The sequence below is a fragment of the Amblyraja radiata genome, chromosome 9 (assembly GCF_010909765.2).
Source record: "Amblyraja radiata isolate CabotCenter1 chromosome 9, sAmbRad1.1.pri, whole genome shotgun sequence".
Classification (NCBI taxonomy): domain Eukaryota; kingdom Metazoa; phylum Chordata; class Chondrichthyes; order Rajiformes; family Rajidae; genus Amblyraja; species Amblyraja radiata.
The window spans coordinates 22,281,823-22,309,599 of NC_045964.1; the positions used below are offsets into that span (position 1 = coordinate 22,281,823).

General features: G+C 39.5%; 1 protein-coding gene across 1 annotated transcript in view; it reads right to left on the reverse strand.

The window, feature by feature from the left end:
- Positions 1-2,949: 2,949 nt before the first annotated feature.
- The window catches only part of LOC116976866 (cysteine-rich motor neuron 1 protein-like), a 187,139-nt gene continuing 162,311 nt past the window's right edge, over positions 2,950-27,777 (reverse strand). The window contains exons 10-14 of the mRNA XM_033026866.1: positions 20,669-20,884; positions 16,178-16,399; positions 14,450-14,572; positions 11,630-11,799; positions 2,950-5,530 (exon numbers count right to left, since the gene is read on the reverse strand). Coding sequence (XP_032882757.1) covers positions 5,336-5,530; positions 11,630-11,799; positions 14,450-14,572; positions 16,178-16,399; positions 20,669-20,884 — 926 coding nt within the window. The 3' untranslated portion in view covers positions 2,950-5,335. The remainder of the gene's footprint in view (positions 5,531-11,629; positions 11,800-14,449; positions 14,573-16,177; positions 16,400-20,668; positions 20,885-27,777) is intronic.

Here is a 27,777-nt window from a genome sequence, read left to right on the forward strand (position 1 = left end):
AAAAATGTCTGGAAGACATTAAAAAATTACCCTGCTTGGTATAAGACTATATGAAAAGTTCAAATTGTAAACTTAATTTAATCTTTACCTCCAACAATCTACATTGATTGAATGACAATTGGGGTATTGAACCCTATACACAATTATTAATGGAGTTCAGCCTACAATAAATCATTATATTCCTATGGCACTGGAGGCCGCCATTTAATACATTGAGCTCAGACTGGTTCTTTGTAGAGCAGTTTTGTACTCTGCTCTTACCCTTGTGAATTATTTTTGCTCAAGTGCTAATCCAAATCCTGATTAGAACCACTTACTGCGTAGAGTGCTTTTCCACTTCGTACACTTGTACTTTGGCCCAGAACTGTGAATCAGTGTCCCTGGTCCTCGAACCATCTACTGATGTGAAGGATTCCCTCTCTTTACCCAGTTGATCCCCATCCTGGTCACATACAGCTCGATCAACTCTCTTCTCAATCTTTGTACCCCTCAGTCTTCTTTAACCTCTTATCCTTCCCCCCTCCCTCTTTCCTGTGCCCCACCAGGACTCGCACCCATTTCTCCCTTCCCCTTCTTTCCATCTACATTTCTTCCTCTGGCGTCACGATTTGCAACTCTCCTATCCTTATCTCACACATTTTCATCTCTGGCCTATGTGCAATCATCACCCTCCCCATCATTTGCCAGGCTTTGTCCTGCCCCACTTTTCCAGCCTTCATCCCTCCCTATCACAATCAGTCTGAAGGGTCCCAACCCAAAAGTCACCTATCCAAGTTCTCTAGAGATGCTGCTTGACCCGCTGAGTTACTCCAGCACTTTGCTCTTAGTCTACTCTGCTTCAACCCCATCTTCTCCAGTGTAATCTAATAGCTAAAGTTGCCTCTTTTTTTTTCTGGAGCAAGTAAATCTTTCCTGCATCATCTCTAGTATATAGACTTTCTCACTACTGGTGATAACCACAATAGAATGGAATATTATTGTTGTGAGACACATTATTCCCTGCTTTTGCACTCCATGTCTTTATTTATTAAGCCCAAACACCTAAATGATTTACCACCTGCCCTTTCAACATGTCTGCTAACTTTAACACATATACAGCCAGCTCTGAAATTCCTCGTGTAGGGAACTTTGCCGAGAACTAAATAGTTTCTCCTTATTCTTTCCACTTGGCATCTCCAAATTTAGTGTCATCTTTAAACTTTGACATTTTCCCCATATGTCATTTTTAAGTTATTTATGCACCAAAAGAGGATTTTACAGGAGTGGGCTGTAACTCGTTTTTTTTCCTTTCTTTCCTCCATTCGCTGCTTATCTCACCCAAGCCTGAAATGTTTGGCTTACCTTGCTGGTCTTCAGCATCCCAGAGTCCAAGCATTGGTAGGATTTTCAATGAATAAGGTGGTGCTGAACAAACCCTTGCAGCTGTTGAAACTCCTCTGGAAGCCTTTAACAGTTGGCAGAGTCTTCCCCCCGGATTTGTTGGCTGTTAATACTGTAAAGTTCTTCAAATATTTCAATAAACTCTAACATTCAGAAATATTTCAATACTGGGAAAATATGTTTTACAAATTAATTTGCTGAAAGAAAAAGTAAAGAACATACCAGAACATTTCAAGAATCATTAAAAATATTTAGAAAGGTACCCACGGTACTTCATTTTTCCTTTTGACACATACAAACCAATAGGATTATGGATCCTGTGCTCGATGCTACTGTTTTTACAGGATCTGTAAGCAAAATATATGCTATTTGTCCAATGACAGTGGTATCGTTGGTGAATTTAAAGGTGGCATTGGAGATGTATCTGGCTAAACAGTAAGGGGTATAGAGAGAGTGGAGAAGGAGACTGAACATGTAGCCCTGAGATGCTCCTGTACTGATGGCTAGCAAGGAAATGTACTGATTGAGGTCTGCTGACGAGGAAGTAGTGGATCCAGTTGCATAGGGAGGAGCTGTAACATCTCAAAACCCAGTTCACCGAGTTTGAGGACGAAGTTGGAAGGGATGATGGCGTTGAACTCCGAGCAGTAGTCGATAAACACCAGCAAATGGTGTAGCACAGAGTGAAGAGCCAGCAAGATTGCATCTACTCTGAATCAGTTGTGGCAGTGGATGAAATGAATAATTGAAATTCCCTCCATACTCTTGAGTCTTTAATAATAGCTGTGACGTGAGGCAGTATTTTCTGTATTTTGAATTTGCGTGAACCCACAGTTTCCGATGGAATCAGCAACATGATTTGAAGGCAGCTGGAAGTCTCTTTCTGCATTGGTTCCTTTGGCAGCTTTGGAATTTCAGGCATTTCCCCTTTAACATTCTCCTTATACTGCAGCAAATACTCAGTTTCATTCTTGTTCCCAGCAAAGTATTCCACTCTGGTTTTAGATTGACAGGCAGTTTACAGTAGATTGGGTGATTTAGTGCCTGCTCACTCGTGCAAGCACATTGGATTGCGTGAATGTCATTCTAATGCTTGACAAACTTTTAATATTGCAATAACACACCAGAGGAAGGCCCAAACCCATAATTTATTGGTATTGTTGAAACATGTTTCCTGTAGTTTCTTTGAAGAAGTTTCTGTCTACTTCCAGAGTCGAGGATATGTTTACTGGGTATCTGGTCAAAGCTGACTCCCTCTGGTCACAAACAGGGCTGTGAAGTCACTTACCTTATGAATTTTGCCCTCTTCACCTCCGGTTACTTAATAGATTTTACAGGCTATTGAATCATTAAAGATAATGTTTGCAGCTTCCCGAATATGTTTTCGAAAGGAATTCCATTGCTGTGAGCAGCAGATTGGTATGTTTTGGGAGATGGGTCAGAAATTTTCAAAGTAATTTCACATTAGAAACATTGTTTGCCTTTTTAATTTACGTGTAGAGAGTAGCACAGAATAAAAATACACACACAAATATCAATGCTCCGAAAAAGAAGTGAATTTCCAAGCAATTTCCAGTGAGGACACTGACTATTTATTTTAGCAATCCATTACTGACTGAAAGTTATTAAAATGTGTTATACAGTTTACTTTGCCAAACATACTCCAAAACAAGGCCTAATCACACTGAAAGTTACACGATGAGACTCAATTTTCAAAATTTTGTTTATCAAGAGGTATTTATCAAGCACGGTCATTTCTCAGAGGTTGCTTTTCTGAATAGACGATGAATGAGAAAATCTTTCTTGCTGAGTATTACTCTTGATAGTGAAATATATATTTCTCAATGCTGGAAATATTTTCTTGAAGCCTAGGTTGAAGCATATTCTGAAACTGTAACATATGCCACTTCTTATTGATAAATTGCTTCTCAAAGCAAATTTGGAAAATATGTTACCACAGATTCAAAGAACTTCCACAACAAAATTTATTTAATGGAGTAAATGCCTTTTACTAGTTACAACCCAGCTGCTCGGCCATGTGCATTTACAAGTGCTACTACACATTAATGTAAATAAATAAGCAAATTAGATCTCTATATTTCAACAGTAAAGAGTTAAACCAAAAAAATAGGAACTTACGTAAAAAGTACAGCAAAGGGATTTACAGGTTTTGTTTAAAAGGCATATGATCAGGTAATAGCAATATCTCAGCATAACAACCAGCAACACTGCATGGCCAAAGAGCTTTGCCACATCTTAACTTATTGGGCAACCAATCACAGTAACAAATAGAAGTAAACAGAATTGTTAAGCCCTCTGCTATTCTTCTATACAGATTCTACTTAGATTAATAAATTAAGCTATTTGAAAAAATAAATTAAGAAACTCTCCTCCCTTTTGCTCAATTATCTGCAAACTAAGTATCTACAAAAATACTTGAAACTTCTTACAACTTAAAAGAATTTATACGCTCACAGCCTGCTATCAATAGGGTTATTTTTAATGTTATCTGTAACATTGACTACAAAGTGCCACCGCTTACCAACATATCCCCTGTGCTCTCACATTTTAAACTACTCGAGTAGTTACAACATTTCATTCTTCCTTGTCACCTCAAAATACCATAAATATTTTGAAATTCTTTTTATCCTAATCTCAGCCATCTAGAGCACTGTAAATGGGTAAAGCCTGCATTTTAAGCCTGGGTGAAGCTAGAACTGCTGAGGGAGGCGAGTGGTCTTTATCATTCATTCACTACTTATGTTCAACTCCTTTACACCATCCTCCCCCAATCAGATTACCGAGTCTCAAATATATTTTAGCAATATTCACCTCTCTGTGACCCATCTTTCCCAGGTGGTGCGTAACTGGGTTTCATTATACCTCAGAAATTTGACAACAACTTTAACTTAAAGCTGATAATACACTGTTGGCCGTTCCTGCGTTTGGCATTTGTATTGAGCTTTATTATTGCCAGACAAATAAAGCAACAATGCTCTATTCAATTCTTTTTTTTAAAACTGGAATGAAAATCTGCCCACAAACAAAAATTGTGGATACATTCAACACAATGAAAATATAGAGTACAGATATAGGAATTGATACAACATGTAAATTACTGCCATTGCAAATGTTAACAGCAATATTAATAATGCAATAGTTAAAGGTATAGTTCTGCAGTAATAATTTGGTATCTCAATTTCCTATTTCACCATTTGTACATCTCTCTTGGGATTTATAGTGCTGTCTTGGAATTAATGAAAAATTCCACCACTCAAAAGCCTAGTAAAAATGTTACTATCTTGCATGTATCCTGCAGGTGGAATAAAGTGTCAGATTTAGGCTATTTTCTGGTTCCCAGTAATTTACCTGAAAAATGTCATGATGAAAGATAATCATTTAAGATTTCTCCTTCACAAGGAAAAATTCTACTTTATTCTCTCAAGACATTAAGAAATATATATTCCATTACCACATATCCAAACATCAATTTTAAACAAACTAAAATCCACCTGTGTTTGAAAATGCTTATTCTACAACATTGGGGATGATTTGAATGAAGCCATTGCTTGATTAAATACTCTTTGAATAAAGTGGTTAAGTAAATGACTAAAGGCTTACTCCTCCCATGTGTTATCCCCACACATTTTCTCCACTATATCGTACAAAAGTACTGAAAAGATTGGTGTTTATTTGCTGGCTTGGTTACTCTTTTTTGGCAAGTTTTTCCCTTAATTCTTTTGGGCATTTTAAATGAACAGGAAAGTCAATAAAGACATATGGTTTTAAAAGTAATTGTTAATTTGCAAGTACCTGAATCATACACAGATAGCAAGCTGGAATCATTAACTCAAAATATAATGGAAACCAGAAGAGGCAAGGCTGGTGAATGGAGCACACTCTTTGAATTATTGCCAAGTCTCCATCAGTTCAGAAGCCAACTTTTTTCATGTTTCTATCCAAGCAGTTTGTTTTGCTGGCTGTTGCTTTGTTTTTCTGCACGCACACTGTATTTCTCATTGCACTGGGAATCTGTTTCCACCATTAGATCCTTCCTGCAGCAGTTATTAATGCTGTGCATTTTGTTTCCCTTCACAGAGTCCATGTAGACCACGGTTTGTTTGTCAACTGGATGTTTCAAAAACTGCGTCTGTTTCAGAAGCAAAGATGAAAGACAATTTTATGAAAGCATTCCTGAGCTGGTATGAAATATTCGAATCAGTAACAACTAATTCTGCAGGTACACAAACAATCAAACACTTTTTTCTTGAATGGAGACATAAAACAGATGTGCTTCTTCCCCATCAACTGCACAATTTCAGTTTGTAACAGTGAAAAGTGGCTTTTCATAGATGGTTTTACAAGAAGCAGAGCTTTGGTCCTGACTTAGCAACTTTGATGGTGCAAAAGCATTAGTTATTGGCAAAACAGCTGCTTTTTGTCAAACATCACCATGACAATGTGATGTATGAGGGTTGGAGTTCAGACCAAATATGTGATGAAAATGTGACTGCTGAAACCAATCAAACAAAATAATTGTTCCCTTCCACCTCATTTTAATTAGTCTGCCTCTTTGTACCAGTTATTTTAAAGCAATTCTCCATGTCTTGACAAGATGATCCATTTAATTAATTGTGGAGTGGATTTCAAGTCCACCCACAAATCAAAAAATATTACAAACGCATTCTAAAATTACGTAGCTGTGATTCCCAATTTTAACTTTAAGAGTTTCCTCTTCTTGCTTCTGAAGGGAATATCCTTGGATGTGTAATTGGAATTTGGGACTCAGCAGAAGAATCTGTGAAATCTACAATTCGATTATAATCAATGTAGAAGATAGCTTTTCTATCCTTTATTGCAGTGTTAGCTTATCCTCTGTATTCTTAAGAGAACAGAGTGCATCCGGTGCAGTGAAGATCAAAAAGTCAGCCATTCTAACTGCACAGACATGAGCACATAAATCTGGGCTGCCATGGCAGTCCAGTATAATCAAAGGTGTACAGTAATCTTTTGGATTTGCAGTTTAAGGAAAGCTCTATGCTGCCTCTGTGTTGCACATAAAATATACTGTGGGACCTTTCTATGAAATACTGTACTGGGCTTTCTCTCAATGTCCTGGAACACTTTTTCTCTCATCCAATGCTCAAAACACATTGCCCAGTCTTTTAGCTCATTGGGCCTTGAGCAATCTTGCTGTCTGCATATTGGTTGCTACAATTCCTTGCACTGCAGAAACAATTCCTTACAATGCAGAAATGTCTACATTTAAGAAATATATATTTAACATTATAGCACTCAATGAGAATGTAAAATGTTTGAGCTTGTGTTATGCTCATGCTGATATGCACCCCTCAACATCTCAGTGCTATGAACAAAGGACAATGTTCACCGCAATGCCCAGCATTCCATCAATAACCGCATGTGTGAATATGATGAGAACAGGAAAAAGATCGCATGCAATCTCTAAATGGAAGAATTGATGGAATCACAGAACCATCCAAATTTTAACATGAATAATAGCCAGATCTGGAACAAATGCTGTTCACATAAAACCATAATTCAGTAAAACCTATGATCAATGAACTTTTTAATATAATTTTCCAATAGTAGCAACATTTTGGTGATTGTATTGCAGTGAATAAAGATGACTAGATTACATTGTTGTACTTCTACAAGAACTTATTTGGGTTACACTTAAAGTATGGTAGACTATGCTTAAAGTTTGGGCACAATGTAATTTTAATCTAACAGTGTGATGCAGGCTGCGGTGGGGATTCTTCTGTAAAAAGTCAAATCATAAGATATTTGTGCACATTTTTGTGAATTTGAGACTGCTAAATATGACTAACACTGAGGACTTTGTAAAAGTAAGAGTGACAGAACTTCGGTGAGCAAATGGCAAGGAGGTGCGAGTCACTTATTTTTCCAAATTTGTAATAAATAAAAAACATATGCCAAGAAAGTGGTTGATATTGTAAAGGAATTTAGACAACATTATAAAAAATATTTTCCTAAAAAATGTCTACAGCCATTCCCACCCTTCCCTGTGAAAACTGAAGAGAGCAGGAATACTACAACGTGTGGGAAGGAACTGCAGATGCTGGTTTAAACCAAAGAGAGACACAAAATGTTGGAGTAACTCAGCGGGACAGGCAGCATCTTTGGAGAGAAGGAATGTGTGACGTTTTGGGCTGAGACCCTTAAGAAGGTCAACCATTCTTAAGGGTTTCAACCCAAAACATCACCCATTGTTTCTCTCCAGAGATGCTGCCTGTCCCGCTGAGTTACTCCAGCATTTTGTGTTTATCATAGGAATACTACAACAGCAGCCAAGACATGGAGGACAATTAAAACTTAGCTACATAGTAACTACTTGTAACTTCTTTATGACCTCATGTGTACAAAGGAAGAGCAACTCCAACGTGATGCTACAACCCAACACAAATTTTCACCCCTATCACTTTCACAGTAGCCCCTTGCGATATCATGGTTTATTCGTCTAACACCCTGGTGCACGTTCCTAGCAACTTGCCATGCAAGATCAGGAGGTACAAATGCCTGCCCCTTTATCTCTTCCATTCCATAAACCAGAGCTTCATTTATACCTTCCAGCAGAGGCAGTGTTTCGACTCTTTCTATTTAATAAATTATATTTGGTGCTCTTGAAGTGGTCTCCTCTATTGGTTGAGCAACTTGAGGTTTTGATATTTCAATTGTTTCCTCTAAATCTCATTTGCTTCTTGTCCTGTAACATCTCCTTCTTTCTTGTATCATTCTCCCAATTTCTCACCTCCCAATATTAAACCAGCATCTGCAGTTCATTCTTCTACATTTCCCTCTTCTATACTTTGTCATAAAATCTAATGGATTCTTAAGCTTTTACATTTCCGATGAAAGCAAAATCTGAAACATTAATCATTTCCTTTGCCATAGATGTTCTGATTTGCTACTTAAAACACGTTGTGTTATTTTTAGATTTTGCTGCGGACATCGCGCCATGAGGACATCCTGGTGTTTGGTGCGAGTGAGGACGGCTTTCTGACTGTTCGGGCAGACAAGGACTGCAGAGAAAGTGACAGCGGTTGATACAACTCTGGTCACATCATGGTGAAGGAGTGTGTGTGGCCCGGACATTGAACTGTAGCTGTGGGTCTCTGCTTATGCTGTGTGCCCGGGTGGATTCTCACACGCCACTGTGGTGGCTGTTTATGTTTAATCTTTATGTAGTTTAGAATCTTGCTGCTTTTTTTTGGTATGACTGTATGGTAAATCACATCTCACTGCACCTCAAGGTGCACGTGACAATAAAGGACCATTGAACCATTGTTTCCTTTATTACCAAATTAAAGACAACTCCCCCCTCGCCCTTAATCATTTAAAAATAAAATATTAAAAACTATGGAGATGATTCTACCCATTTAATTTGTAAATTTATAAAAAATATTTTGCCTAAGGCTTAATATTTTAGGTGATCCGTTGCAGAATACCGAGGGAATAGATGTGGGCTGAGGCCTTTAGGGAGTGTGGCTAGTCAGGTATGTGCTAGTGTTAGGCTGGGGAATATCACAATCTTTGCTCAATGTAATGGCAGATCACCAAAGATATATTTTCTCCAATTAATTTCTTAAGGGAATACCAAAGGCTATTGCAGGATGATGGCATTGAAATTCTTTGGGGATTTTTCTGCAAAATATACATTAAATTCCCTGTTATGTTAAGCTATTCTTGCTGCTGATGATATTTTGTCTTAATTTGGGCAAGCAGCTTATGGAATCCCTTGTGAAAACTATGAGGAACCCCTTGAGATCTGGTTATGTTAGTCATGACCATTTTTGGAGATTTCTCAGAGCCCTGCTGTGCTAAATGGGAATAAAATCCTGAATAAATCTAACTGGTTGAAAATAGCATTCAAGGGATACTAAAGCTCCTAAGCAGAAGCAGAATTGAACCACCGCAAAGTGTAGCTTTATGACCTGACATATCCCTTGCTCCTCCATGACCTTCAATCCAAGGGACCAATCCCACGTCTATTTGGATCCTTTACTCAGCAGACCCTAAATACCCCAATACTGAAGGTGAGGTAAAAACATTTGCAGAATAAAAGTGTCTAACCAAATAAAATCTTCTTTCAGATCACAACGATTAACATTTTTCCTTCCAGTGCTTTCAAGCTTTTGAATCAATGCATTGAACATTTTCTTCTCAACTGAGTTGGAATTTTAACCAGACAAATGTAATGTTCAAGAAAAGGTGATGGAGGTCTCTTTGATATTTTGAATGTTGTTGAACTCAAGAATCTCTAAACAATTCCGATTTATTTAACTAATCCACTTAATGCTAAGCTTATCCTTTGATGCTGAGGTGTTAGCTGAGTTTCAGTTGGCAGCACTCTCAATTCCCCACGTGGTTCAAGCCTCACTTCAATGACAAAATCTAGGTTGGTGATCCACTGCAGTACTAAGAACATTGTTTTTCAGGTGAAATGTTAACTGGAGTACCATTGAATGGAGAAAAACTATTCCACGGGCATATTGTGCAGCACTGCGGTCTCCCTTGCTGCCTTTCACCAATATTAATATTTCAGCCAACGATATTGTAACAATGCAGCGTAAGTTTTGAAATTCGATGCTAGATTAGAACAGCAACTATTTAACTAGGATTGTAACATCTTGAGGTTCTGAGAGGATAAACTTCACTTTTGAACACGCTGAAGACCAAGGTTAGGGGAACATTTAATATAATTCTGGCCATCAAAATCAGTAATAATGGAAATCGCATACATCAAATACAATCACTGATGTACCATACTGATTTCAGTTAGGAAAACAAGAAAATTCATGGTTACACTTCTAACATGGTATAGTTATCACCTTAATCATTTGCGCACAAATAAACAAATTAAGTTATTCTTTACATTTTAGAGTCATAGAGCTATGCAGCATGGAAACAGACCATTCAGTCCGACTTGTGCATTTTGTGCGAGTCCCGTTTGCCAACATTTGGCCCATGATCCTCTAAATCCTTCCTGTCCATATATATGTCCAAATGTATTTTGGAAGTCATAATTGTATCCACTTCTGCATATTCCAGATACTGAGTGAAAAATATGTTCCTGAGGCCCCTCTTGAATCTTTCTCTTCTCACCTTAAACCATTGCTTTCTACTTTTTAGAATCATCTACTCTTGGGAAAAGTTTGAGTGCTCACTTTATCCATTCCCCTGCTTTTGGATAATTTATTTTCTCTCATTTCCAAAGGATTCTTTTTAGTAAAATCTTAAATCTTCCCAGTGATAACCTTTGTTAACAATGGGTGCCTAAATACTGAGTGATTGTAAGAAACCTTAAGAATTGGAAAAAAAACACGAGCTTCATGAGATCATTTTATTCACGTGTGTTTTTTTCCCCAATGATCAATGGATATTGGCCAGAAGTGTGTCTTTTAATTTTCTACTCAACTATGCTAAAGCTCACTGTGATGCCTCAATTTTTGACACATCGCTCAACCAACTTTAATGATCTATTACTGATCTTAGTTATTTTCTGATTTACACATGGTGAGTTTGCACAGTGACACACAAAGGAAGCTGACAGCAAATACATTTTTTGCATAACATTCTAGGTTCAAAATTCATATTGAAGACATAATAATGTTGTACTACCAATTTGTTTAATTTAGTTTCAGTACTTTTACATCTTAATTTATGACTAAAATGAATAGTTTAATTTAGTTTTTTTGTCATGTGTACCAAGGTATAGTGAAAAGCTTTTGTTGCATGCTAACCAGTCAGCAGAAAGATAATACATGATTATAATCGAGCCATCCACAGTGCACAAATACGTGATAAAGGGAATAATGTGAATAACGTTTAGTGCAAGATAAAGTTCAGGAATGTCCGATCAAAGATAGTCCGAGGGTCTCCAATGAGCAAAACATAGTCAGTGAATTGTTATCACTCCATGGCAATTGATAGGACTGCACTAATCTCCATGAATGTGTTGGAACCATCAAAATAAGTGTGGTGACTTTCTTGTTGTAATGTAATGTTGCCCCTTGTCTGGACCTGGATAAGTTTATTATTTATTATTTGTTATATGACTGAAAATTTGACAAAAGGAACAGATTGGAAGCCTTTAACTAAACTATGTTGCACCAGCTAAGTAATTATGGACAAAATATATCTTTATGATTTTAGTTTCCTCTTGCACCAACAGTTGTACATTAATTACAGTTTGATGTGTTCGTCTTACCTTTGTTGGTGCATGGTAGCATGGCATCTGGAACCACTGTTTCTTTCTGTTTATGACAAGTGTGGCGATCGAAAAGCCGATGATTGCAAGCAGTATTGCTGCCAGGACCCATGCTGCTGACTGGTAGATTATTGCCATTTCAGTTTGCTTGGAGGGACTGTCAGTAACTGCTGCAATGGTGCAAGGAGGAAAACACATAGGTGATGAGACTCTGTCATTGTTGAACCATGAACAAAGTCGTGCCAGTCAACCAAAGATAAAACAAATAATCAAAAATTATTATTGTTATTCTCATTCTTCTCTGTTCCAAATCTCCTCTTCCTAATAAGCATGCTTACTCCTTCTGCCACAAGCATTGTGGTTGCAATGTGGATTGACCACAGGAAGCACTGGAGCATAAAGGGCTAAAATGCAAGGGGAAAATATATGGTGGAAATCTTGCAAATAGTGTGCAGCTGACTGACAAAATACTTAAAACTTGCCAATTTTCTTTGTTAATTGGAAGCTCTACAATAATGAAGGCAAGATTTCAAAATCTCGAATTCCTGATAAGCCCTATTCAGCTGAGAGTAAATAAATAGTTTCTCAGACAATTTAATGATGACCTTTAAGATTCTGCAGTACTTTTATGTTTTTAAATATTGAAATCAACATTACGTCTGACTTATCAATGGCAGGTATTTGTCAAGGACACTAATAGGTTTAATATGCAAGCTGAATAATCACTATTGCCATTTGTGGTTTTTCTTTATCCTATTTCTTTTTTTTTCTTGTACTTTTTATTAATTTTTAGGCACAACATAACACACCCCACTTTCAAGGTGTTAGACTGAGCAAGTCACCTGCTACAAGATCTCTGAAAATGTAACTCAAACTAACATAGAAGTTAATTATGTTTGGAATTGAGTTGCGTTCTCATCGACCTCTCCTTTCAGTAGTATACCAGCACAGCTGAGATCAAGAATATTTAAAAACATAAATGAAAAAAATAAAAAGGGAATGCAAGACTTTTCCTTGGAATAAGAAGGTAAAAAGTTAATATGCGACACCTTTAACTGCTACCTACTCGCTGTCTAGAAATGTTTTAAATTTACTGATGACTAGCAGAGAGCATATAATGGAAGAATAATCGCAAAGAGTTCCTGCATTCTGGGTACTAGTCGCGGCCTCATTATGGTCGCCGCAAATTTTTCAACATGTTGGAAAATTAGCGGCGACTAGAGTGAAGCCGCCATGGAGAGTAGCAAAAATTCTCGTCCCGTAGGTGGGTCGCCAGGATGTCCTAGTGGGTTGCCAGGAGGTCGAAGGTTCTCGGAGTTCTCGTAGGTTGCAGCTGATGCTGACCGGTGAATTTCATTGGCTCATTGGGGAAAAAAAAAGGTAAACAGTAGTTTTCAGAACCAAGGATAATGTTAATGGCCGCCGAGCTTCACAGCTGTGTATCTCTGGCTTAATAAAAGTTGTTTCCACTCCTTCGCCCCCCTCTTCTAAAGGACTTATGGGCCTGTCCCACTTAGGTGATTTTTCAGTGGCCTGGCAGCGACTGTCAAGTTGCCGGTAGTCGCCTGAAAAACCGGCAACTAGAACAGCGACTGTCAGAGTGGAACACCAACACGAACATGAACACGAACACACACACACACAAACACACACACACGAACGCACACACACACACACACGGCTTCCTTCACCAGCCTGTGTGAATTTTTTAGACAGCGCTCCCCTCGCTTGCCCTGTCTAAAAAATTCACACGGTGCAAAGCCAAGGTCATACAGACACACGCCGCGATGAACAGGAAGGTTGGCGCTGTAAAAAGACGGCTAAAGCACAGTGTACGGTAAATCCTTTGAAAGAGGGGAGGTGGGGAGGGGAGGTGGGGAGGGGAAGAGAGGGGGGGGGGGGGGGGGAGAAGGAGTGGTTACAACTTTTAAGAAGCCAGAGATACACGGCTGTGAAGTTCGGCGGACATTTAACATTAACGGTCGGTTATCCTTGGTTCTGAAAACGACTGCTTATCTTTTTTTCCCCCAATGAGCCAATGAGCTTCAACCTACGAGAACCTCCGACCTCCTGGCAACCCACTAGGACCTCCTGGCGACCCACCTACGGGACGAGAATTCTCGCTACACTCCATGGAAGCTTCATTCTAGTCGCCGCTAATTTTTCAACATGTTGAAAAATTTGCGGCGACCATAATGAGGACGCGACTAGTTCCTAGAATACGGGAACTCCTCACGACCATGAAGGCGACTCCCCGGCAACCACCCGCGAACATCTGGCGACCACATAGTCTCCTGCAGCCACCTAAAAAGTCGCCTAAGTGGGACAGGCCCATTACCGTACACTGTGCTGGCCGTCTTCATTACAGCGCCAACCTTCCTATTCATCGCGGTGTGTGTGTATCACCTTGGCTTTGCACTGTGTGAATTTTTTACCCAGTGCTCCTCCCGCTTGCCCTGTCCCCGTCTGCATAACGGGCTGGAGAAGGGGTGTGTGTGTGTGTGTGTGTGTGTGTGTGTGTGTGTGTGTGTGTGTGTGTGTATATGTGTGTGTGTGTGTGTGTGTGTGTGTGTGTGTGTGTGTGTGTGTATGTGTGTGTGTGTGTGTTTGTGTGTTCCACTCTGACAGTTGCCGTTCCAGTTGTCGGGTTTTCAGGTGACTGTCGGAAACTTGACAGTCCGCTGAAAAGTGGCCTAAGTAGGACAGGCCCATAAGGGAATTCTCTGCTCTGTTCTTTATACTGACAATAATTTGGACCTGAAAGGACCATGAACAGTTTCTTCACTTAATGCACTGGCATGTTAACAAGTTTCCCTTTACCTGTGAATTGTGATAAATCAGGCTGAACAGATGGTGGAGGTAACTCTTTATCCTTTAGTTCAGTTGACTTCTCCAGTAATACATCAGCAGCTTCTGTTGTGGGTGAAGAAACTGTTGGCATATCTTAAGACAGAGAAAAATTGGCAATGAATGAAAGAAGTTCCCCATAAAGAGAGGAAGACTACTGAGCACCTCCTACATTTTTGGTGTCACTTATTATTATTGATAAAGAATGCACTCTCAGATTCACTGGGTTGAAAGTTGGAATTATTTTCCAGCAAGCCACAGCAGCTTTGTCTGATTTTTCGATCTAATCTCTTGGCTTCCATCTGTTGCATTCATTTCTCATTAGGGGCCCAAGCAGTAGTTACGACCCAGTATCCACATACTCGTAGTTTACGTTAAATATATAGCCGATTTGAGTTGATTTAATGCTCACTTGGCAATTTTCTCCTGGAAAACTTTGAAGAGTCTTGAGGATAAAATGAAGATTTTGTTCAATGCACTAGTAATAAAGCATGTTAAAACAAACTACTTCTTGATCTGGCTAGAATTATTTGTCGGAAACTAAAGCCATGAGGAGATGAAGTGTTTGTTACTCCTTTCAATTAATTCCTTTAATTCACTTTAGGTTAAAAAAAAAAATCGAAGGTGTTTACAGAGAATGCACCAGTAAATTCATCACTGAAATACTTGGCAAGATATTTTAAATTATTACATTATGGAGTCTCAGTTGCACAAAACTTATTCAATGTTACATTTTCTTTTAAACTACCAACCACTCCACTGGTGAAGCATGTAAACCACATGTGTCTGGTTTTAATTTACAACTTGCTACGGACTTGATAATAAATTGAATTACTTTGGCAATATTCTGCTGCCTGAGGAGGCATTTATAATCTTTCCATAAAACTGCTAAAGAATTGGGGTAAAATATAAATTCTTAATTGGGAAGTTGCAAGTCAGAATGAAGTCAGGAAAAACTTTCCAATTCAAAGGTAGTGTGTTTATGGAGTTAAGTTAAGGGAAGGGACAGCAACAGTGTAAATTAGCTTAGCAAATTAGTCTTTGGAGAGTGATATTATACAGGGAATTAAGGCATTTGCTAAGATAAGCGCACTTTCTTAAAAGGGCAGACTATTCCTAATTATATGGAATATTCCCCTGCCTTTGTCTAGTATTTCAAAAAACTGAAGACTGAAGAACCTGTTCATGAACTGTCCTAAAATTAAAAACAAATTAAATCAATTTCATTTTCACGACAGAGCAATTTAAAAATGCTTTTAAAATGTTGCATCCTAAACTTGTCTAGCATTATCGCTTAAAAATTATTTTTTTAGAATGCATTCTAAAATATATCAGCAATATTCTAAGTAAGTAACAAATTATTACTTATCCTCATTTACAAATCCATGCACTGACCTATTTTTGTCAACTTATTTTCAAGGTTTGAAGGCAAACACATTTTCTGGACTTTTTGTTTTAAATGACTACTCTTGGCTTTACTTAACTGGATTGTCACGATTCACTTCTGGGCCTTAATGTAATCATCCACATGCACAATAATAAGCAACAGGAGTGTTAGAAACTGGGGGGGAAAAAATGCTTGCCACTGCTTGACATTCCACATTAATGTCTCCTTTACAGGGTGAGAAAAATATTTATCCAAAGAAACAGCTTTCAAAGTTTGGGGGGAACTTTTCATGGCAAAATGACAATTATACAAACCTAAGCAATAGGGGCAGCACTGCCCTTTCCGAAGAACTGGCAGCCTACACGAAGCAGCTGGACAGGTCTGAGAGAAACACTGAATGGCACCGTCTCCACAAATGCAGCTGGTACAGGCGTTTGGCTTCCAAGACTCTCCAACCAGCAAAATATCTCCATCACTGGACATGCAGTATCCAGACTCACTGCCGTTGGTCGGCAATAGGGTTTTCAACTGATCTTCTGTTAAGAAAATATTAAGACAGGTACATTAGTATTAAGATGCAATGAACATACACTATAATTAACACTGACATTTATGTCAATTGAATGGCATCAAAAAAGGAAAAAATAAGGAGTATATAAAGTTCAAGGAATGCTAACAATATAAAGTCAAGCTGTTTCCCTCGTGGTAAATTCTTTCTTGGTGATCTCTAGAAATATAAATCAATTCTGTCCATATGTGGTGCTTGTAAAAGTGAAGTCCTTGAAATTAATGTGATATTCGAATAGGGGGCCAAATGCAGGCCTGATAAATTCAATAATAATAACATGAACATTGTGCTATTTCAAGGTCTGGTACTGAACTTGCAAGTTCAAGTGATAGTGTCTGCTGAACATAAATCATATCCCCCTTCATTGTTTCAGACAACTAACGCCAACAACATTAAGTTACCCAGAAAATATAAAACATCATAAGGAAAGTTGTTAAGGCAAATGGTATTCTTACAATTACTGTAAATATAGGATTTAAAAAAATAAATTTTAAAAAAGCTGTTAAAATCCTGGTGTCAATTTTCTTTGGCATGGCTGAGATTGGGAAGATCTCTTGCATTTTTGCACATACTCAGAAATTTACTCCAGCTAGCAAAGCCAGCATTGCAGAAATTCTTTGATCCGGATTAAATCTGACAGTTAATTAAAATGTGAATTTAAAAAAAGGTGTCTTTTCATTCCTCATAAATATGTGTCTTTTTAATACAACGGGATATATTTTTATTCTCACTATCTAGCCTCTAATTTGCCAACTAATCAGAAACTAGCTTCCCAACCAAAGCTGGAGAGCATCCGATGATATGTTTCAGCTTCATGTTAGGTTGGATTTCATTGACCCAAAACATCATAGTTTTCAGGTTGTGCCATACTGGTCCATATCATTACTTCATCTGAGGCATGATGATTTGTTTACTACTCATTCTCTGTTCATGACCAAAATAATGTACGTACATTGAAGCAATACTTCATTTCAGCTGTTGTCTAAGTGCCAGTGAGTTAGGTGCGGAATAGCTTTTAAGTATATGAGCTTTGCTCAGGTTTTTATAAATCTATTTATTAATAGGATCTGAAAGTTATTGGCAATGCCAGCATTTATTGTCCTTGCCTTATTGACTCTGAATAGAGGAATGGTGGGCCCAAAGTACTATATAGGCCAGATTGGATTAAAAATGCCAGATTTCATTTCCTGAAGAATATTGAACCAGATGTTTTTTCTTTTTAAACAGTAGTTTCATGAGATTAGGTATAATTCCAGACTTATTTAATAACTTGAATTGATCGTGGTAGAATCATATTTTATTTTTATATCTAAGCAGAATTCTTTATGAGATCACCTGCCATGGCTAGATTGCTTGGTTGTAATTCCAACAAATTCAAAGGAACAAAGTCAGCAAGTTACATAATAGACCAGCAAATACCCTGTTACATAACTGCCTGAACAGCAAAGATGAATAATTAGCTCACTCTTTCTGATGTACGGTTTTAACTTATAATGGCAAAAAAGCTTAATATTGTATTGAATTATCAATAATTAAACACTATCCAACTTGCCAGAGATGATTCCTGCAGTATGTGTTGCAGGAATGCTGCTTATAGGCACATTCTGATGTGATTTAGCTACATTTCTCTACACAAAATTTAGTAGCGATTATTAAAGCCAGGGCAGACAAAAATGCTGGAGAAACTCAACGGGTGCGGCAGCATCTATGGAGCGAAGGAAATAGACAACATTTCGGGCCGAAACCATTCTTCAGCACCCGCTGAGTTTCTCCAGCACTTTTGTCTACCTTCGATTTTCCAGCATCTGCAGTTCCTTCTTGAACACATTAAAGACAGGGCCCCAAGGTTACATGTATACCGCATTGTACAGGAGAGATATGTGCAGCAAAGTGTTTCATTTGTCACTGCTTAGAGACGCTGGCCAATAAATGGACAAGAGGACCAAGAGCTGACATTTGTAGCAAAATAAAATAGGATAAAAAAACAAACAACATTTGCCACTTACTGAGTTGGATTAATACATACGCCAGTGAGATAGCTCTGGATCAATAATCAAACAAAACTGGCCACTGAATAAATTCATTCACATGCGGTGAGGTGGTTAAGTTACAGTGGAGGAAAAGTATGAGTGCATCAAGGAGAAATATACCCAATGGTTCTTCCTCCGTTATCTTCCTTGCCATTACTCCACTTGGAAAAAAAAATCCAGACCTTTCTCATAATTCTTTAGATATTGGTGCTCTCCCCTGCAACCGCAGGAGAGGTAACACTTGTACCTATACCTCCTCCCTCACCTCCACCCAGGGACCCCAGCAGACCTTCCAGGTAAGACAGAGGTACATTTTCATCTCCTTTAATCTCATCTACTGCACTCAGTGTTCCCGAAGTGGTCTCCTTTACATTGTGTAACCAAGCGTAGATTCAGTGACCATCTCGCTGATCACTTATGTTTGGTCTGCTAAAGCCTGCTCAATCTCGGATCTTTCTGGCCTGGGCCTCCTCCATTGCAAGAGTGAAGCCGTATGCAAACTGGAGAAACAGCGCCTCATATTCCACTCGGGTAGCTTACAACCTAATGGCCTGATCATTGAATTCCACAATTTCTAGATAACTAACCTACTTTTTATTTCTCTTTTTTAATCTTCCCCCTCCTCCTGCGCCCACCTGGACTAGCACCCATTTTTCTCCTTCCACCCTTCCCTTCCACCTATATCCCTTGCTCTGGCTTCATAGTTCATTCCTATCCTCATTTCACACCACTTATCTTTTAATCTCTGGCATTTATTCAACCAACTGTCTATCAAAATCTCCTCACCTGCATCCACTCACCAGCTTTGTCCTGCCAATCTGTAGAAGGGTCCTGACCCGAAACGTGACCTATCCAAGTTCTCCAGAGATGCTGCCTGACCCGCTGAGTTAATCCAGCACTTTGTGTCCTTTTTTGTCCTGCCCCTCCTATCTTCTAGTCACCCCCTCCCCCCCACACAATCAGTTTGAAGAAGAGTACCGATCCGAAACGTCACTTATCCATGCTCTCCAGGGTTGTTGCTCAACTCACTGAGTTTACTCGAGAACTTGTGTCTTTTATTGTAAACCAGCACCTGCAGTTTGTTGTGGCTCTATCTTTACCTGGGTCTTTTTTTTTTTTACATATTCATGGCATCCATTAATCTGCATCACTGTTAGTTACAAATTCACTTTTATATCAGATGAGGCCAGAAGTCCAAAATGTACTTAAAAAGAGCCCAAAAGTTCATTGACAATTGGCTATTCAAGTACCTTCACAGAAAGGTAACAACAGTATGGTTTGAATTGATTTGAAGAAGCAGCTGTAATTCATTCCTAAAGGCACACCTGCTTTCATGAGAGTGCAGGAAAGAACTGCAGATGCTGGTTTAAATCGAAGGTAGACACAAAGTGCTGGAGTAACTCAGCGGGTCAGGTAGCATCTCAGGAGAGAAGGAATGGATCACCCATTCCTTCTCTCCAGAGATGCTGCCTGACCAACTGAGTTACTCTGGCATGCTGTGTCTATTCACAAGAGTGCTGTTGTTCAGTAGCAAACACTATAAGATTTGATTTAAAAAAAGCACTTTCTCTGCCCTGCAATCACAAGGTTCCTTTAAAGTGAGATTACATTTGGGGAAACGATTGCAGATGGTGTTATAAATAGATAATTTTTTATGACCATTTTCTCCATTAGCAGTTACACATTACACTGGAAAACGCCACAAAATGTTGAAAGACATTAAAGTTCCCGTTCCCTGCAACACACCCATGTTGAAGATTGGACAATCAGTTCATTAAGGTGCCTCCCTCAGAGACTAAATGATGCACTTAAATGGGGCAATTAAAATATAAGGGGTTAATTCATCTTTATGGGGTTAATCATCCTACCAACAACTAGAGAGCAGTCCTGAGCTATTATCTACGTCATCAGAGACCCTCGAACTATCATTGATCAGATGTAACTGAACTTTACCTTGCACTAAACATTATTCCATGCATCATGTATCTCTACGCTTTGGATGGCTCGGTTCTAAGCATGTACTGTTTTCCACGGACTGGTTAATACACAACAAAAGCTTTTCACTGTACCTCGGTACACGTGACAATAAACTAAACTAAAACTAAACCAAATTTCCTTTGATGATTTAGCATGACGAATTATTTAACGAGAATATCTATTAACCTCATGACTTGGAAATGTCATAACCTGCTGCACTTGTTACTCACCTGGGCAAGTCAGACAACAAGCACCTGATTCTTTGATTGGGGCTTGGCAAAGGAGTGGTGGGCAGACCTCAGTGTCACACAGCACACGTCCACTATGACAGGTACACTGTGTGCAACTGTCCAAGTTCCATGTTTCACCCTCCAAATAGTATTCCCCGCCTGGTGCTTGGCAGACAGCAAGGTCCACCATATCAGGCTGTCCACTGCCTGGCTCATCTGTGGAACATGAACAAACATTTTGTATTAGAGAACTCATAGCAAACTACTGCAGGTCCATCACCGATTTTCCGGCAGCTGGTGACCTCTCGCCTCCTTTAATCCGGACAAAATTACGGAGAGCACTTGAAATCCCCCCCCACTAGTCCCTCCGAAAATGTGGCATCTGGGCTGGGTGAGGCAGCCGATCTCCAGCTCATTGGCTCGAATTTGCTGCCAGTGACCAGGGCTCTGGAACTCCGGCCCGGCCGGAGCCACCAGATTAGTTCCCATAGCCGACTTCCGAGGCCGACTTTGCCGAGGCCGATCCCTTGGACCCTCCGAGGCCGTGACCTCTGTAGGTTCGGCAAAACAGATAATACGTCCAGGCTCTGGACCCAAAGGTGCCAGACAATTGATGGTGGACCTGTACCATAATTTGTACTGTAACAACAATTTATATTTGCTCCACCTCATTGGCAGTAGTCCCACTTATGGATGGAAGAGTCAAGAGTATTTTATTGTCACATGTCCCGAAATGGAACAATTAAATTCTTACTTGCACAACAGATATGTAAACATAGCACTGTGTAAATACTATAATAATTTATGATGGGGAAAGATGCAACAGGGCATTATGCTGAAGGAGTGAAGGGTCTGGACAGTGATGTGAAACTGCAGTGAGCAGAAAATAGATAGTGTGGCTGCTTCAACTCTCACGCTGGAAATAAGGCTCAAAAAGGGCGAGGCATAACCTTTTCTTGACATATTTTCTTCAATTTTAGTAAATATGAAAGGCATGAGGAACCAACAAAGTTGATTTCAAAATCAAAAAGGTTGAAACATGGAGCAAGTGGAGCTCATGATTACAGTTCCAATTGATGGAAGTGACAAGTGTTTCAACTTTCTTTGTACTGGGCATCGTAAGCAAAAAGAGGCACAGCACACATTTGGATGGTGCCCCAACATGAAGAAAAATAACCTTGGCATGTGTATGTGAAAATATAAGTAATTCACAAGTATAATGTGTGGTGTGTTGAAGATAACTGCAGCTTAAGATGGTCATATTGTGATTAATTATAATTTATTTTAATTATTTCAGTTTGATATTTTTAATTATGCAACTGTTTTTCTGAATTTATCTTAACATTTTAGAATATCAATTCAATTTTCCATTATTTTTCTGAATGCCATAGTCATTTAAAACCCCTCAAAGCCTTGATGGGGGAGATGGGGAAGGTAGATGATCTCTGCCGGCCTTCAGGCTTTCCGCGGGATTGCTGTGGGAAGCAGGGCTTTATTCGATCCACTTGATACAGATAATGCTGCTGAGGTCTCGCATGCATTGGGGGCACTGGCAGCTGGACCAGTTCTGCACAGTGTGCGTGACAAGGGTGTGCGGAGAGCCCACATCAGCAAGATCTCGTCCAATTTGATGAATAGAAATCATAGAACATAAAAGTAAGATCTGTAAATTTAGATAGTCTCAAATGTTTTTTAATGGATTCAAGGTTTAACACAATTATGCAGTTTTAATGGGAAACAGAAACAAAATGTTCAGACATGAGCAATTTGCAGGTTGATGGCATAACAGCAAGATTTATTACTGAGCACTAATGCTTCTCACAGAAAGGATTGCCCGTTCACTCAGGCAGTGTCAGGCAGGAGACAGCAAACAAATATTGTATCTGAAATAATGTCAGTGCTTCATCAGCAACTGGTCAGCCTGATCTTGCATTGAAAATGGGATAGCATAGTGCAGCTGGTTGAGATGCTGCCTCCTTGCTCCATTGACCCAGGGCATTCCTGACCTGTGGTGTTGATTGCTTTTAGTCATCCCCTTATCTGTAGTCTGGAGACCACCATGCCGTGATACTCTCAAATCCCTTTTGTTTTTATTTGAAACATCTAGACTCTGTGCAACATGCCTGGCCTCCCTACCACTTTACCATGAATAACACATAACATAGACCAAGAAACTCACTGTGCTGGTATCTGCTGCCAATAAGCCGTAGCAACCCCCTTGCACAGACATTTCCTTTGTTCTGCCTAACCCTCTTCCCCCTTCCCTCTTACTGGAAACTGACTCTAGCCACAGGTGATACTTGACCCTGAGTTTTTCCAGCATTTCCTGTCTATATGTTTCAAATAAAAACAAAAGGGATTTGAGTGTATCACGACACGGTGGTCTCCAGACTACAGATAAGGGGATGACTACAAGCAATCTTCACGAGCTATATTCTTCCAGTAGCAGTCTGCTGAGCAGCCAACTGCTTGCAATCCCCCTCTACCTGAAGTTACATTTTACGGATGTGGAGGGCTGAATTAGACAACCTTTGGTATCCAACAATCGTCTGGTGAAAAAGAGTCAGCTCCAAGCCGCAAGTAGGCCAAAGGGATCATATCCTGAAGCCATTCCCCCCCACCACCCAGAACAGCCCAATAGCTTTTGATAGGCTCACTGGCGGTCAAAAGCTGTGAGGTGCTAATCAATTAAAATGACTTTAAATAACCAAAAAAAGTTAAAGGCATTGAAAAATTAAGGTGAGTAAAAACATTAAAATAGCATATAATAATAGTTTTAATTTTGTGCATGTATTTTTCCCTGCATTATATCCAAGTGTGTGGGAATGCCCTTCCAACACCAACACTCCCTGGAATAAAGTTGAGAGATGCGAGGTGCTTTGGACTCTGTAGTCGGGGAGTCTCTGCTCCACTCCGCGGCTGGGTGCAATGGCCAGTGCTGTAATGGAACCGACAATCAGAAACACTGGTATCAGATCTTCAGGACCCTTGATATTTCCGCAGGTGAATGCCTTCATACTGAAGTCCATGACTTCCTTCCGAACTGCAGTGGGCAGTAGATTGCCAATACAGAGGAGGGGGAGAAGAGGTCGGGAAGGTATCAAGCAATGAGGTCGGGAAGGTATCAAGCACAATTAATGGTAGATGGGAACTTAAGACCACAGCTGAGATGATGAGATATTGCTCAAGTTTGTGATGTTGGAAGAAATTTGAGAGGAATTCAGAGATAAACATACTGGAGAATGGAATAGAAGGAACCATGTAAACCATTCAAGGGATTAAGAAAACAAATTAAACTGAACTATTGAAACTAAGCTAAATTAAGTTAATGAAAATAAAATAAAAATACAGATGTTTATATCAAGGTTAATAGTTAGTTGTAATTTATGTGGAACTACTGTTTAGAAATTTGATTTTACCAAGAATTTCAAGGTAAACTGTTACTGCGCTTTGCTCAATTGCCCAATTTAGAAGCCAGATAAAAATTATGAAATTCATCTTTTTTTAAAGAAATCATGAGGCAATTTATTAATTTGTGAGTCTTAATGGCAAATATCAGGAAATTGTTGACAATGTTGGATTAGGCTTAGAAAACCTACACTAAATATTTGTACACCGGTGGTTAGCACGATGTCCTGTAATATAAATTGAGGAGGCAAATCTGTGAGATATTAATGGGTTACTATCATATACAAAGTTACTGACCCTCAGATGCTAGCAATTAAATTAAACATTATGTATTTTAAAACTGCCTTTGTGGACGTAAAGGCATAAAAATAAAGCAGGTGTAGCAGACCTGTTGTTATAAATTAACATCCAGATTAGTCTGGCATAGATTCTTATCAGATGGGACCCAAGAGTAACAAGTTTATAACAGGCTGAAAAAACTTCTGCTGAGCACTTGCACAACATCGTAGAGGTCAATGCAAAGCACCGATGAAATGTTAAGTGAATGCAGATGTTTTGGGACACGCAAAGTTATTCTGGAACTAACATCAGAGATTAAAGATGGTAGGAGACTTAACATGTTACATTCATTTGTGGAAAATCAAGTTTTGGAACTGAATGTCCAGAAATAAAATTCCATTTACCTTTGAAGATATGCTCAAGATATACTTCCTCCTAAACTTTCCTTTCACTATAATTCTCTTGACAGCGCTTTTAAAATTGTATTTACATCAAGGGAAAGGAACACAAGTATTCTCCTGCATTTTTCAGTACAGTATCATGCAGTGTTAGAGGCAAAGCCAAACGTAAAAGTTGTTTTATACCAGTAACATCTTTCTCTGAAAAGTTGAGAACATCATAGACATAGAAAATAGGTGCAGGAGTAGGCCATTCGGCCCTTCGAGCCTGCACCGCCATTCAATATGATCATGGCTGATCATCCAACTCAGTATCCTGTACCTGCCTTCTCTCCATACCCCCTAATCCCTTTAGCCACAAGGGCCACATCTAACTCCCTCTTAAATATAGCCAATGAACTGGTCTCAACTACCTTCTGCGGGAGAGAATTCCAGAGATTCACCACTCTCTGTGTGAAAAAAGTTTTCCTCATCTCGGTCCTAAAAGATTTCCCCTTTATCCTTAAACTGTGACCCTTGTTCTGGACTTCCCCAACATCGGGAACAATCTTCCTGCATCTAGCCTGTCCAACCCCTTAAGAATTTTGTAAGTTTCTATAAGATCCTCCCTCAATCTTCTAAATTCTAGCGAGTACAAACCGAGTCTATCCAGTGTTTCTTCATATGAAAGTCCTGACATCCCAGGAATCAGTCTGGTGAACCTTCTCTGTACTCCCTCTATGGCAAGAATGTCTTTCCTCAGATTAGGAGACCAAAACTGTACGCAATACTCCAGGTGTGGTCTCACCAAGACCCTGTACAACTGCAGTAGAACCTCCCTGCTCCTATACTCAAATCCTTTTGCTATGAATGCTAACATACCATTCGCCTTCTTCACTGCCTGCTGCACCTGCATGCCTACTTTTAATGACTGGTGTACCATGACACCCAGGTCTCGTTGCATCTCCCCCTTTCCTAATCGGCCACCATTCAGATAAAAATCTACTTTCCTGTGTTTGCCACCACTGCATTTGCATTTGCCATGCATTTGCCCACTCGCCCAGCCTATCCAAGTCACCTTGCAGCCTAGCATCCTCCTCACAGCTAACACTGCCCCCCAGCTTCGTGTCATCCGCAAACTTGGAAATGTTGCATTCAATTCCCTCGTCCAAATCATTAATATATATCGTAAATAGCTGGGGTCCCAGAACTGAGCCTTGCGATACCCCACTAGTCACTGCCTGCCATTGTGAAAAGGACCCGTTTACTCCTACTCTTTGCTTCCTGTCTGCCAGCCAGTTCTCTATCCACATCAATACTGAACCCCTAATACCGTGTGCTTTAAGTTTGTATACTAATCTCTTATGTGGGGCCTTGTCGAAAGCCTTCTGAAAGTCCAGATATAACACATCCACTGGTTCTCCCTTATCCACTCTACTAGTTACATCCTCGAAAAATTCTATAAGATTCGTCAGACATGATTTACCCTTCATAAATCCATGCTGACTTTGTCCAATGATTTCACCACTTTCCAAATGTGCTGCTATCCCATCTTTAATAACTGATTCTAGCAGTTTCCCCACCACCGATGTTAGACTAACTGGTCTGTAATTCCCCGTTTTCTCTCTCCCTCCCTTTTTTAAAAGTGGTGTTACATTAACTACCCTCCAATCCTCAGGAACTACTCCAGAATCTAAAGAGTTTTGAAAAATTATCACTAATGCATCCACTATTCCTGGGGCTACTTCCTTAAGTACTCTGGGATGCAGCCTATCTGGCCCTGGGGATTTATCGGCCTTTAATCCATTCAATTTACCTAACACCACTTACCGGCTAACCTGGATTTCACTCAGTTCCTCCATCTCATTTGACCCCTGGTCCCCTGCTATTTCCGGCAGATTATTTATGTCTTCCTTAGTGAAGACAGAACCAAAGTAGTTATTCAATTGGTCTGCCATGTCCTTGTTCCCCATGATCAATTCACCCGTTTCTGACTGCAAGGGACCTACATTTGTTTTAACTAATCTTTTTCTCTTCACATATCTATAAAAGCTTTTGCAGTCAGTTTTTATGTTCCCTGCCAGTTTTCTTTCATAATCTATTTTCCCTTTCCTAATTAAGCTCTTTGTCCTCCTCTGCTGGTCTCTGAATTTCTCCCAGTCCTCTGGTAGGCTGCTTTTTCTGGCTAATTTGTACGCTTCATCTTTTGATTTGATACTATCCCTGATTTCCCTTGTTATCCATGGATGCACTACCTTCCCTGATTTATTTTTTTGCCAAACTGGGATGAACAATTGTTGTAGTTCATCCATGCAGTTTTTAAATGCCTTCCATTGCATATCCACCGTCAACCCATTAAGAATCAATCGCCAGTCTATCTTGGCCAATTCACGTCTCATACCCTCAAAGTTACCTTTCTTTAAGTTCAGGACCCTTGTTTCTGAATTAACGATGTCACTCTCCATCCTAATGAAGAACTCAACCATATTATGGTCACTCTTGCCCAAGGGGCCACGCACAACAAGATTGCTAACTAACCCTTCCTCATTACTCAATACTCAGTCTAGAATAGCCTGCTCTCTCGTTGGTTCCTCTACATGTTGATTTAGATAACTATCCCGCATACATTCCAAGAAATCCTCTTCCTCAGCACCCTTGCCAATTTGATTCACCCAATCTATATGTAGATTGAAGTCACCCATTATAACGGTTTTGCCTTTGTTGGACGCATTTCTAATTTCCTGTTTGATGCCATCCCCAACTCCACTACTACTGTTAGGTGGCCTGTACACAACTCCCACTAGCGTTTTCTGCCCCTTAGTGTTTCGCAGCTCTACCCATATCGATTCCACATCCTCAAAGCTAATGTCCTTCCTTTCTATTGCGTTAATCTGCTCTCTAACCAGCAACGCTACCCCACCTCCTTTCCCTTTCTGTCTATCCCTCCTGAATATTGAATATCCCTGGATGTTCAGCTCCCAGCCTTGGTCACCCTGGAGCCATGTCGCCGTGATCCCAACTATATCATAGTCATTAATAGCTATC